The 13,407-nt window shown below is 31.9% G+C and overlaps 3 protein-coding genes across 5 annotated transcripts; 2 read left to right on the plus strand and 1 right to left on the minus strand.

Moving 5' to 3' along the window:
• Window positions 1–2,088: 2,088 nt before the first annotated feature.
• Window positions 2,089–4,583, minus strand: LOC107920678 (uncharacterized protein YpgQ). Of its 2 annotated transcripts, none has more exons than XM_016850491.2 (6): window positions 4,282–4,583; window positions 3,937–3,986; window positions 3,376–3,473; window positions 3,073–3,171; window positions 2,607–2,779; window positions 2,089–2,473 (listed from the first exon to the last, which is right to left on the minus strand). In XM_016850491.2, the coding sequence occupies exons 1-6, from the start codon at window positions 4,492–4,494 to the stop codon at window positions 2,387–2,389; spliced, it is 720 nt and encodes a 239-aa protein (XP_016705980.1). In that variant the 5' UTR covers window positions 4,495–4,583; the 3' UTR covers window positions 2,089–2,386. The 2 variants fall into 2 exon arrangements, with proteins under 2 accessions (XP_016705980.1, XP_016705981.1); XM_016850492.2 differs by having other exon boundaries at window positions 2,089–2,498; window positions 4,282–4,520.
• Window positions 4,584–8,220: 3,637 nt separating this feature from the next.
• Window positions 8,221–9,573, plus strand: LOC107918511 (60S ribosomal protein L44-like). The gene is made up of 4 exons (NM_001426006.1): window positions 8,221–8,288; window positions 8,829–9,008; window positions 9,184–9,258; window positions 9,353–9,573. The coding sequence occupies exons 1-4, from the start codon at window positions 8,286–8,288 to the stop codon at window positions 9,410–9,412; spliced, it is 318 nt and encodes a 105-aa protein (NP_001412935.1). The 5' UTR covers window positions 8,221–8,285; the 3' UTR covers window positions 9,413–9,573.
• Window positions 9,574–11,002: 1,429 nt separating this feature from the next.
• LOC107920787 (ATP-dependent Clp protease proteolytic subunit 2, mitochondrial) lies at window positions 11,003–13,149 on the plus strand. Of its 2 annotated transcripts, XM_016850636.2 has the most exons (3): window positions 11,003–11,740; window positions 12,380–12,836; window positions 12,936–13,149. In XM_016850636.2, exons 1-2 carry the CDS (start codon window positions 11,440–11,442, stop codon window positions 12,823–12,825), a joined length of 747 nt encoding a protein of 248 aa, XP_016706125.1. In that variant the 5' UTR covers window positions 11,003–11,439; the 3' UTR covers window positions 12,826–12,836; window positions 12,936–13,149. The 2 variants fall into 2 exon arrangements, with proteins under 2 accessions (XP_016706125.1, XP_016706124.1); XM_016850635.2 differs by having other exon boundaries at window positions 11,010–11,740; window positions 12,380–13,149.
• Window positions 13,150–13,407: the final 258 nt, after the last annotated feature.

The following is a 13,407-nucleotide window of genomic DNA, read 5'->3' on the forward strand; positions in this document are numbered from 1 at the left end:
TTAATAACAATAACAATAATTATTTATCTAAACAAATTTCTGCTAAGGGTATTCTAGTCATTTTAGTTTTTTCCCTTAAGCTATTACACCTCCATTCCATTCAACCAAACACAAGAATACTATTACGCCTCTATTCCATTACATTCAACCAAACAATTGATTTGCTATTACGCCTCTATTCCATTACAACGAACCAAACGTGACATCAATATCTTCTTGTTTTATTCAAGAAAGAGTACAAATTAAGAACATGCTGCATGTCATGTTCTCATTGGCTAGAATTGGGTTTTAAAGTAAAATAATGCAAAATTAAAAGTTTAGATATTTAGATATCACTTTTGATAAAAAAAACCCTTTTAATACTTAAATAAAAATTATGCAGTTTGAGGATAAATTTTGCATAAACTTTTTATAACTATTCAACTATGTATCTCTATTGTGTTGTACTCAATCTTTTTAGATATTTGAAAATCATATCCATACTTGTATGTCAAAATATAAAGCTTCACTTAGATGGTCTTTGCTAAATTTGGATTATTCAAATTGTGTGACTTATTTTTTTTATAAGATTATTTTGAATTACATCTATTTTATGATCCTTAAAGACTAATTTTTCGAAGTTCATGATTGCATCTCTTAACTAGGGGTGAACAAAACTTAATTCGACTCAAAAAAATCTAATTTATATTTTCACCCAAAACTCTCAAACCTCTTTATTTTCTCCCAACCCTCCCCCCAAATTTTTTTAATATTTCCCCCTAGAATCTTACTCCCTCGACCCCCAAAACTTTTTACTTTTTCCCAAAACTTTTATTCCTCTCCTATTCCACCCCTCTTCTACCCCAAACCCATCATTCCCCCCAAATTTTTTTTGAATATCACCCCCCAAATTTTACTCCCTCAACCCTCAAAACTTTTTATTTTTCCCCTAAACTTTTAATTCTTACCTTTTACCCCAAATCAAAAATTAAAATCATCCAAAAAATATTCCCTAAATCTAGATAGTGATAATTTTATTTATATCTACTATTTATATTATTAAATTAAATTCCACATTTTGTACTATTTTTATTATTGAATTGTTTAATCATATTAAATTTTTATAATTTTTTTGTTAAAATTGAATTATTGATGATGCTATAAAATTAGTGTTAAAATTTTAAGTTGGTATCAATTTCACATTTTATCTTTAAGATAACTTTTATTAAAAAAATGACATTTTTTACATTTAATATTTTTTTAAATTTCAAAACACATAGTGGCAAGAATTAGAAGATAATTGAGAAGCAACTAAACAAGCAAAGAAGCTAACCGATATATAAAAGATTAATAAATAAATTATGAGGGGATGAAAGTTAATAACAAATTTGATTACGTTGGGCAAATTTGATTATGTTAGGTGACAATGATTACAAGTACCCGAAATTATTTTTTTTAAATTTAACTTGAACAAATATATTTGATTCCAATTTCATCTCACTCGACTCAAGAAAATTTCAAATCGAATTAGGATGATAAAATAGAATTCGTCAACTCGATTAACTCAAAATTATTTCATTCGATTTGATTTGATCGAACACTCACCCCTTATTTTCAAAATTTAAACCTAAATATATGTTTTGGCATCCAACACTTATTAATAGGTTTTAAGTTACTTCTAAATTTCTTGTTCGAGTTGCTTGGAGTCTAAATTGGATAGACTCAAGTTGTTGATCCTTTATTAACAAGCTAGGCTGACATGGGATCTCCTAGGTAGATGACGATGAAGGTATATAACACAAATGCTACGATTTGGTCCTCCGAGCGTGTGTACATAATTAGTTTGATAGAATGCACTTTTTAGTGTGTTATTTTTCGGGTTCAAATGTGTGGAAGTATATTTGAAAGTGAGAAAACCTTGAGGAACTTGCAAGTACTCAAAGAGAACAATTTCGAATTATGTACTCGAGGCTTGGTGGGGCGGGTCATGACAGTTAATGAAGCAAAATACATGGATTAGACTAATACATGCAGCGCTCCTGCAGAAAAACCTATCTATTTATCATCTAATGATATCAGGGCTTACAAAAAATGAACTAGTAAGTGGTGTGCTGTAAACCAACTTAAATCTTAATCGTAACAAAGCACAGTGCAGAGTTATGATACATATTCTATAGAAACATGAGACTTGTCATAATAGACATAGTAACACAAATCTTAGTCCAGGTATAGATCGTAGAAAATACGGAAATAGTACGCAGAAGTAACTTAGCCAACAACATGTCCTCAACAGTATCTCCATTTGAAAATTGAAATTATTCCCAACAAAACATTGTTTCATTATCAGAACCAGAGTTTGTACGGTGATTGCTTAGTATATATCTAGGTGAAGGAAAATCACCTCATTTCAGGCCTTCCCATCCCACTCCGCGTAAAACTGTTTAAGGAATTCCTCCATGACCTTATGCCTTTTCTCGGCCCTCCTTAGTCCAGCCTGGAGGTTTCCATCAGCGTGCAAACTCAATAGCATAGTCAAAGTTAACAATACCAGTGATACGCATATGTATGAATACCTAAAGTAATATAATACACCGGTTATAAGGAAATTTTCTTGCATATCGGGGTACCTTAGTTTTCATCAAATCCTTTAACTTAAGAAGCTTCTCATGGAAATGGTTCACAGTAGTCTGCTCCTCTTTCTTCATGTAATGTTCCTTGGATAAGTCCAATCGTGACTGGATAGCAGGATCGTGAAGCACTCTGTTTCTGTTTCCACCAAATGTAAAGCAGCGAGCGATTCCTAAACCGAAGAACTCTGGTTCAGCTCAAGACATCTAGGTCTTTTTGCATGTTGAGCAAAGGGGATAAAAAGAAAGGTATAGGTATATTTATGTAATTGTAAGCAAGCATATTAGTAAGTACACCCTGCAGTGTCTTATATAAACCATCCTACAGGCAAAAGAAATCTGAATCGATAACTCAAGCCAGCCAAGAATAAACAATGAAATTGTCTCGAGTTAGCTTTTATAACGCGTTTCCTTCGGAAGCTAACATAGAGACTGAATAAATTAACGTGAAGAACATGCAAATTACCTATGGCACCAATTGCATCGAGACGATCAGCATCTTGCACAACCCCAAATTCAGGGGGAAATTCCTGGTTTCCCACACCAGCAAGTTCATCTTTAAAACCTGTAATAACCACAACGTCTATCATACTCGAATTTAATATGAAGTGAAAAAATTACATACAAAAGGGTACTTAGAAGCCTACTTGACTTTCAAAGATTGAATAAGATTGACAATAAGATGTTTTAATGACTAAGAGACTAGGATTAAATTTAATAAAAACACAAATGGAAGAAATATTAGCCTGAGAAATAAACTCAAACTCACCCATTCCCTTTATGATGCTTAATATTTTTATCTTTTTGCTCTCAGCTATGCCTTCTTCCTCTAGAAAATTCTCAACTAGCTTCTCCTCGGACGGATCCCTGCATGCCAATGTAGAAGAACTCACACATTCATAGCAAATCAAATGAAAAACCATCTTTGGGTAGCAACCTTAATAACTTAACTAGAAGAAATGCAATAATGGACCACTGTATTTGAGAAAGACAACTCTTATGCCAAAGGCCAAATAGGAGTGTTAATACGCCTGTTACCAGAAATCACCATCTCCAAGCAATTTTTGCATTAGTATGCATGATTTCAATCAGAGAACAATGGCAATCCAATCCAATAAGACTAACAATCCAATTAGCATATAGTTTATTATAAAATTATTGAGACAACAAACAATTAACAAACTTTTGAAAATACTATATACAATCAAAGAAAACTACCCCTATTGAATTAGTACCAAGCAAATAGCTATTTACATTGTTTTCGTTCCTCTAACCAGACCATGAACACTGGTTAATACATGGTTTTTGAACAAAAGCTAGAAATACAAACCTCAAGTATTTGTAATCACCTACATCATGAAGAAGTGCAGCTAGCTCCACCTGCCATGGAAACAAAACCAAAGGCAAAGAGAAATTTAGTAGGCAAGAACTTAGTACCTTCGCTTTTGAAATTAAACATTAGACCATGGAAACTTGATAAGCTCCAATCATCAGTACAATATCAAATACCAATAATAATGAAAATAAAGAGCTGAATCTTCAATCAATTGCTCAGTTTTAGAGTCAGTAGTTTTAAAAGCTGGCATGCTTAAAGTTAAGGGTCAACTTGAATTGAGTCTTTTAAACTACGCAAACACAGAGACAAGGGAAATAAATCAAATATGAAATGGTTTACGATTTCCATGGAGTCAGGGTTGGAGGAGAGGCCTTCCTCTCGTGCGAGGGAGAGGGCAAGGTCTCTGACCCTCCACACGTGCGGGGCATCATGGGAGGCGTCGTTCCCCTTCATCGACGTCTCCACCAGCTGCTCCGCCCTTTTCACGGTGTCTCTGAAGGCCATTGGCGTCGATTTTTCCGAGAAACTTGATTTTGACTGATGGGTGGACATTTGGGGTATAAATTCATTGTATCGTTGATGTGGGCCTCGCCGCCATGGCTATACGCGATTATGAAAATTGAAAGATTAAATTAAATTATGTTTCAAGTCCCTGTACTCCTCGTATATTTAAAATTTAATCCCTTTACTTATATTTCCAAAAATTTAATCATTTACCTTTCAATTTAAAAATCCAAGTCTAATTGTTAATAAATTCAAGTTCATTCCAACGTCATTATTTTTGTTACATGGCTAGCAAGTGATATTTTCTTATCTCAAAATATCACACCATTGAATTTATATAGGAAAATTTTAACGTTATTAACAATTGAACCTAATTTTGTAAAATATAAAAAATAAAAGAACTAATTTTCAAATACACGAAATGTACAAGAATTTAGAGCATATTTTAACTAAATTGTACATCAACTAAAGACTAAATTCCTAATACATAGATTTGAAGCATGTTTGGAGCAGTCTGTTTTAGTAAAAAAAAAAAACAGAATAATTAACTTTCTTAAAAAATCAGTTTGTAGTGGTTAGAATGGTTGGTTCTACCCAATTCTTGACATACTGATTCAAACATTGAACATCAATTGAGTGCATGAATAATGTTAAAAGTTAAATAATAAAAATTTTAACAGTCAATTTAACGAGCAAATAACCAATAAAAGCTCTTTTATTTTTAAAATTATCGAAATGGGCCAGGTTCTGAATTAATTACTGAAATAGACCATTTTCCCTAAAACGCGTACCCGTCAGCACATTGTCAAGGGATAAAACAGGAAAACGCTTCCTCAATGAAGCACTTTGTCCACGTGGACAAAAAACACTTCTTCAAGAAAGCGTTTTGTCCACGTGGATAGAAAACGCTTCCTTGAGGGAGCGTTTTGTGTCCACGTGGACAAAGTGCTTCCATCACTTTCTCCGTTTTTTAGGATTTAGGGTTTTTTGCAATTAGAGTTAGGGTTTTGGGTTTTTGAGTTTTTAGATTTTAGGGTTTTAAGGAAAAAATTAAATAAATAAGGGTTTAGGGTTTAGGGTTTCTTAATTAAATTAATTATAAATTTTAAAAAATTATAAATTATTTATTAAGTCTAACTTTATTTAAATATAGTTAAATATTAATTACAATTATTATATTTTTTCTCGAATTTTGAATTTAAACTTCTACAATTTAAAATATATATTAAATATTAAAATATTAAAATTAATGTTAAATTCTATTAAATAAAGTTATTAATACTTATTTATAAATCATTCACTAACAATCAATAAAATATTTACCCACGATCTTAAGACCTTAATTAAGGAATTATTATCCCTAAAATATTCTATTATTAATATGATTGTATTATATTAAATTTCATGTATTTTTTTTTGCATATTATATTATATTAATATTCTTAATTTATTATAAATTTAAAATTACAACAAAAGATAAATTTTATATATATATATAAACTTTTAACTCTTTTTCTGTTTTTCATAAAAAAAAACTCTTTTTCTATTTTAAATTTTGAAAATACAAAAATTCATTATATATTTTATTTTTAATTTATTATTAAAAATATTTTAATAAATTTAATTTTTACTAAAAACATTTAATTTTATTAGTTTATTTTTTGGGTAAATAACCAATAAAAGTCCCTTTATTTTTAAAATTACTGAAATGGGCCAGAGTTTAAAATATATAACGAATAACAACTAGTTTTATTTGATTTTTCCTTAAAAACCCTAAATACTAAACCCCAATCTAATTTTTTTAAAATTTATAATTAATTTACTCAAATAACCCTACACCCTAATTTATTTGATTTTTTCCTTAAAAATCCTAAACACTAAACCCTAATATAATTTTTTAAAAATTTATAATTAATTTACTCAAGTAAACCTAAACCCTAATTTATTTAATTTTTCCTTAAAAACCATAAAATCTAAACTCTAATCTAATTTTTAAAAATTTATCATTAATTTAATTAAGAAACCTTAAACCCTAAACCCTTATTTATTTAATTTTTTTCCCTTAAAACCTTACAATCTAAAAACTCAAAGACCCCAAAACCCTAACTCTAGTTGCAAAAAACCCTAAATCCTAAAAAACAGGAAAAGTGCTTCCTTAAAGAAGCGTTTTCCTGCTTTATCCCCCGACAACGCGCTGACGTGGACGCGTTTTAGGGGGAAATGGTTCATTTCAGTAATTAATTCAGAACTTGGCCCATTTCAAAAATTTTAAAAATAAAAGGGGCTTTTATTGGTTATTTGTCCCAATTTAAAAACTTTGTAGAAAAATTATTAAATAGTAAAACAAGTAACTAACTTATAAAACAAACAAAAGAAAGAAAATAAAAGGTAAAAAAAATATTTAAAATTTTCATACATGTTTAAAAATTCCATTTTATATCGGTCATACCCAATTCTAAAAATATAGATTGAAACATTATGTATCAATAAGTGCATAAATAATGTATTAAAAAAAGCACTCTAATTTCTTTTTACCTTATAATAATAAATGATAAAAAGTTTACCATTAAAAATTAGCAACTTTAACTTTAAAATTATTTAATATTAATAAAATTAAATAACTTATAAAACAAACAAAAGAAGGGAAAGTAAAGGACAAAATATTTAAAAACTCCAAGAATGTGTATTGTATAAGATTTTTCTTTGTGAAATTTATAATGAGTATTTTATATTTGGTTAATATTTTATATTTAAATTCGACATTTATAAATATTTAAAATTATTGATAATTAAAAATGGTACATCGAAAATAAATCAATACGAGCACATATTAATTTCAAGAGAAAAATGATACACTTATTGGTGCATTCACATTGGACTCGACTTAGAGAAGTGAACATTCAATCGAATTGAAAAGTTATTCAAGTTGAATAGTCTTATTATATTAACCAAATTCAATTTTAAAAATTTGTGAATTGAATTAAGTGAAATAAAATTCAAATTGAGTCGATCAGCATAAATTTGTCTGAGTTAAATTGACTAAGTGTGGGTTTGGATGGACAGTGCGGTAGCTTACTTTTTGTCTCAAGCTACAGTATCTAATCACATCATTACCGTTGTTTTTTCATTAACTGCAGATAAATCCCCCATCCAACTCACCCTAAGTTTCTAGATGAGCTCAAACTCGAATAACTCGGAAACTAACTTGAACTAATTAATTTAAATTTGTTTTTTTTAATGTCAAATTGAGTTTAACTCGTACCTATACCTAAATTTTAAGTCGAAACGAGTTAATCGTATTCTCCAACTCGAAAAATCTTGATCAATTTGAACTCAAAACTTAGCGCAATCCGATTTAATCATAAATATTCAATATCCCAAACTCATCCAATCTAAATTCTATAGTTAACATAAATTCAAAGCAATTTAAACTCAAAATGACTATAACGTGCAATCACAAAAACCCAATCAATTTAAACTCGAAGTAAATAAAAGTTGAAAGGTTTGAAACCAATACTCAATATAAAACATATAATAATCCAAATTAAAAAAATCTAAACCTCACACTAAATTAACTAAACTCAAAATTATTCAAACTTAAAAACTAATCCAAACTAAAATAATTTATTTAAAAAAATTATAATTAACTAAACCCTAAAACAAATCCCACTCGCCTAATTCAAAGGTATAATTCACGTTATTTTTTTTAAGCCCAAAACCCAACCCTAAAAACGGAGCCATTTAAAAACCCTAGTTAGGTTAAAATCTTCAATTGGCTGCTTCCTACTTCACCATTTACACCGAAACAGAGCTCGGGTCATCTCTCACCAGCCGCAACCATGGTACGCTCTCTTTCTCTGCCTAATTCTTTCTCTTCTTTGATTGGTCTCATTTGTCTTTTGAGCTTATTTTGAATCTGGTTTTAATTCTCCCTTACAAAATGTTTTAATAGAATATGTTGTTCCTGCTTATGGTTATTATTGTATGAGAACATTTGTGTAGTGGGATGTAGGACTTGGGATTTTTTCCCTTTATGTTCCCTTTTTCTAGGAATCTATGCTGATTTTTTTTCGCCTATCTGCTTCTGGTTTAATATATTCCACAACTTTTAGGGTTTGCTACTTCAGTTTTTAATTTTATACGTTTAATGGTACTTATATTCAAGAAATCACCAGTGAAGGTGCAGAGTTTGTTCTATTTTGATGAATTAGTGAATGTAGCCTAGGGTTTGATGAGATTACAAAGGGTAAATTTTGGTCATGGTGGTGCTGTTTTCTTCGTGCTGTCAATGAAGTGTAATCTAGGTTTACATTTGAGGGAATGGTTGCTAAATTTATAACAATTTTCTTTTGTTTTGAGCTAGTTGTGAATCGGTATTGCAGGTGAACGTACCTAAGACGAAGAAGACTTATTGCAAGAGCAAGGAGTGCAGGAAGCACACTTTGCACAAGGTTACACAGTATAAGAAGGGTAAGGATAGTTTGGCTGCTCAAGGGAAGCGACGTTACGATCGCAAACAATCAGGTTATGGTGGTCAGACCAAACCAGTCTTCCACAAGAAGGTAAATTTTTGTGTCACTTGTCATTTATTCCTTGAATGGATGTTAGACATACTCTTGAAAAAGAGCAAGAGTCTCATGCTGCATATTCTGTCCATTTTGTCAATTCGATTAGTGCTATTTTCTCGAGAGTCTAAGCCGTTGCATATATATATATGACCATGTATCCGTTGAACAGGCAAAGACCACCAAGAAGATTGTGCTAAGGCTGCAATGCCAGGGTTGCAAGCATGTCTCACAGCATCCGATCAAGGTTGGTGCAGTGAGAACCCCCTTTACTGTGTTATTTTTGTGGCTATCCATGTCGTTTCATGAGCTAACTTTTTGGTTGTTCTTTTTGGTGGCAGAGGTGCAAGCACTTTGAAATTGGTGGAGACAAGAAGGGGAAGGGAACATCACTTTTCTAGATGTGATGATATTCATGTCAAATTTTATGTTATGGGTTTTTACTTGGAACTTAACGCAGAATGGAGTTTTGTTAAGTTTGGTATTAGTATTCTAATGTTGTTTTTAAGAGGATATTGTGTTTTTTAAGGTTAATGGCATTGGTCACACTCATCGATAGCAATTGTCATTGGTTCTTGTTATATCAATATCTTGTTAGCTCGCATCACTTCCTTGAGATCTTGTAGGTCAACGCCCTTAACGAAGAAACTTCATCGAATCAATAGCAATAAGGCCTGTTTGAAGAGGCTCATAAACGGAACGTCTCGAAATAATACCTGGGGCAGAAGATTCAATTAACCGAGATTCAGAAGCTGAAATTTCACCCTGACCGTCAATAGGCTTAGCCAGGGCATTTATAACACGACCCAAATAAGCCTCCCTCATTGGTATCTGAGTAAATTTTTCTTGTTGCTTTTACAGAACTTCCCTCTTGTATCATCAAACCGTCACCCATTAATATAACGCCAACATTATTTGATTCCAAATTTAGGGCATTGCCTATAGTACCCTCTTTAAATTCTACTAATTCACCTGCCATTACTTTATCAAGACCATGAATACGAGCAATGCCGTTGCCCACTTGAAGGACGGTACCAGTATTTACAATTTTTACTTTTCTATTATATTGCTCAATGCGTTCACGGATAATATTACTAATTTCGTCGGCTCTATGATCCCAAGCTTGGTATAATTGGGATCATGCATTTGACATGGATAAAGTATCTGTCGCTTGCATGTTACATTATTCATTTTTTAGATGGCAAGATATTTAGTAGGTCAAGACACACGCTTCTCTAGTACACTTAACTCTCTCTTGGCCGTCTTTTCGATCCAATACTTTTTGGGTACTCATATTCCGATGATTCTAGTCTCTTTACTTTACTGCTCTTGCATACCTAAATCTATTTGAATTTGTGCTTTAGAGAGATTTAATAATCTATATGTGTGAATTTAGTTAGACTTGAATGTTGATTGGATTGAGTTGATGTCAAAACGAGCTGAGATGATTGTGTCCTACTTTATTTGGATCAGATCAATAGGTTTTCTAAAATTTTTACTAGATCAAATCAGTTTTAGATTTGTGATAATAGTTGTTGGTTAATTTTGAGATTTTAAATTTAAGTTCGGCTTTCCAATCTATTATATTTTTAAATTATTCCAAGTTTTAATTATTTGGATTATTTCGAATTTAAATGTTATTTGTATTGTTTGAAGTTTTATGGTAAATCAAATTGGGTTTAGTAGGGTTTTAGATTTTGATTAAATTGATATTTAGCTATCAAAATGAGGAAAATTATTATAATAGTCATTTTTATTTATTTAGGTTACATTTTAATTATTTATATTTTAGTCCTTGAGTCGTTAATTGTCGTTAACGGTGTAACGGTAAGTTGACGTGACATTTTAGGTTAATTTATACCATCGTAATTTTTTATTTTTTATTCTCTTCTACTTCTCCCTCTATTTTTCTCTCTCTCTTTTTTTAATGTAATTTTTCTATGTTCTATATTTGTTAAAATTAGTCCACGAGCTCGAGCCTTAAAAGCATAATTTACCCATAAAAAAACAGAAATAAACAATAGAGAGAGACTTGAAGCATGGTTGATAATTGAACTTGTTGGTATCATAAAATCGAAGAAATGAAGATGGATTTAATCATTAAAAAATTAGTTGAATCAAATAAAAATGGGTTAAAAACCATCTGATTGAAGAGATGGATTTAAGTTTGTTTAAATATTTAGTTTTGTTGTTATAGAATTTATAGATGAAATTATTAATTTTGTTTTATTTTATATCTACTAAACCGAAAATCGGTTGTCTGGATCAAGGAGCAGGATCTTACAACGTCACCTTGAAGTATAGTCCAGAAAGAAGGATCCTTTGTGAGTCTCGCTCACAAAAGTAGTTTGCTAATACATCCTCCAATTCCAAGATTCTATCCCATATTCCCCCCTTCTCCGAAACCCTTACCCAGAGATCTGCAACCATGAGGGCCCTTATTTCAAGCACCAAACGCCTCATTTCTTCAGCTATCATGGCCTCCTTATCGCCTTCCGTCCACCGGAGATACAGCCTAATACCTATGGTGATCGAGCACTCTTCGCGTGGCGAGAGAGCTTACGACATATTCTCTCGTCTCCTCAAGGAAAGGATCGTCTGCATAAATGGATCCATCAACGACGACACTGCCCATGTTGTCGTTGCCCAGCTCCTCTTCCTCGAATCCGAAAACCCTTCCAAGCCCATCCATATGTACCTTAACTCTCCCGGCGGCGAAGTCACTGCAGGTACTTTGCATTTTTTTTCAGTTTTCAATTTCGAAAAATACCCAATTCTGCGCTGTTCTCATTTCTCAACAACCATAGTGACACTGTTTTGGTTTAATTGTAGTTTTAGTCCCTTTACTATGCTGACATTTAGATTTCAATCTTTTACTTTAATTTGCTATAATTTTGATCCTTAATGAGTTCAAATTGACAACACTTTAATTGCCATTTTCTTTTAAATGGTTTCAGCTGAATATAAATTTATTAATCGTCTAATGGTAATTTCAACTTTCTACTTTAGTTTGGCATATTTTGATACTTATGTCGAAATTGATAACACAGTTGTTACTGTGAAAGTGATTGACATGAGTTTCTTTAAAAAATAGCTTTTAAGCATTCGGGCGGACTTGTAAACCTATTATTTGTTAAACTTATTATTAAACTTATTATTTGTTGAACGTAGTTGATTGGATTTTCATATGACATGACTGTGACCGAACCAAAAAAAATGTGTCATTACTTGAATGCGACTAAAGGTGTTGTTAATGTTGGCTTACTAAAAGTAGAGGACTAAATTATGTCAAAATAAACTAAAAAGATTAACTTCAAATGTCAGCAGAGGGACTTAAATCATAATTGTACCTATTCATTTTTATACAGGCCTTGCAATTTATGATACCATGCAATACATAAAGTCTCCAATCAACACAATCTGTATGGGGCAAGCTGCATCTATGGCTTCTCTCCTTTTAGCTGCAGGTGCCAAGGGTGAAAGGCGGTCCCTCCCCAATGCCACCGTCATGATTCATCAGCCTTCTGGTGGATACAGTGGACAGGCTAAAGACTTGACCATTCACACTAAGCAGATCGTTCGTGTTTGGGATGCATTGAACGCTTTGTATTCCAAGCACACGGGGCAATCAGTCGATGTGATTCAGAAGAATATGGATAGGGATTATTTCATGACCCCCGAAGAAGCTAAAGAGTTTGGGTTAATTGATGAAGTTATTGATCGAAGGCCAATGGCTCTGGTCACTGATGCTGTTGCTAATGAAACCAAAGATAACCAAGACGACAAAGACAGCAAAGACAAAGGTTCCAATTAGGATCGGAGCTGGTAAGCTCTTTCATCTGATTTCATTGTCTTAACTGTTCTTTTCCTAGCAGTTTTTCGGCTGTTGATTAATGTTATGCTTCTGGAATTGAGAGAATTTAGGGGGCTAATCAGTTACTATTGCAATCAGTACTTTTACAAGATCAGATGAGATGCATATATAAAGTTTTGCTTGCAAAGGTTTTTGTTTGAGATTCATGTGGACTTAAGTGGAAATGTATATTCATTAGATGGATGGGCTTCGAATTCTTTCCACAGGATTAAAACATTTGTTGGTCTCGATTCTGAAAATAAATTCAATCATAAATGCTAACAAGATTTTCGTTGTTGTATTGTTGTTTTTATTTTCTTTGTTCCTATTTAGGCTCTATACAAAAGAAATATGAAGCTTCATGATGATTCTTTTTCCTCAGGTTTCATATAGTTTTATAGCTAAAGCCTAAATGTCTGTTCTTGTGCTGTCTAGTTCTATCTGGACCTTTGGCTTGGAAATTCTTCAGACCCAAGCTTTAAACCATTATCTGCTAATTTTAGACATTCATTGAATTTCAAAAGGCTCTTCTTTTGAAAGAAT

This window comes from Gossypium hirsutum, chromosome D13 (assembly GCF_007990345.1).
Source record: "Gossypium hirsutum isolate 1008001.06 chromosome D13, Gossypium_hirsutum_v2.1, whole genome shotgun sequence".
Lineage (NCBI taxonomy): Eukaryota > Viridiplantae > Streptophyta > Magnoliopsida > Malvales > Malvaceae > Gossypium > Gossypium hirsutum.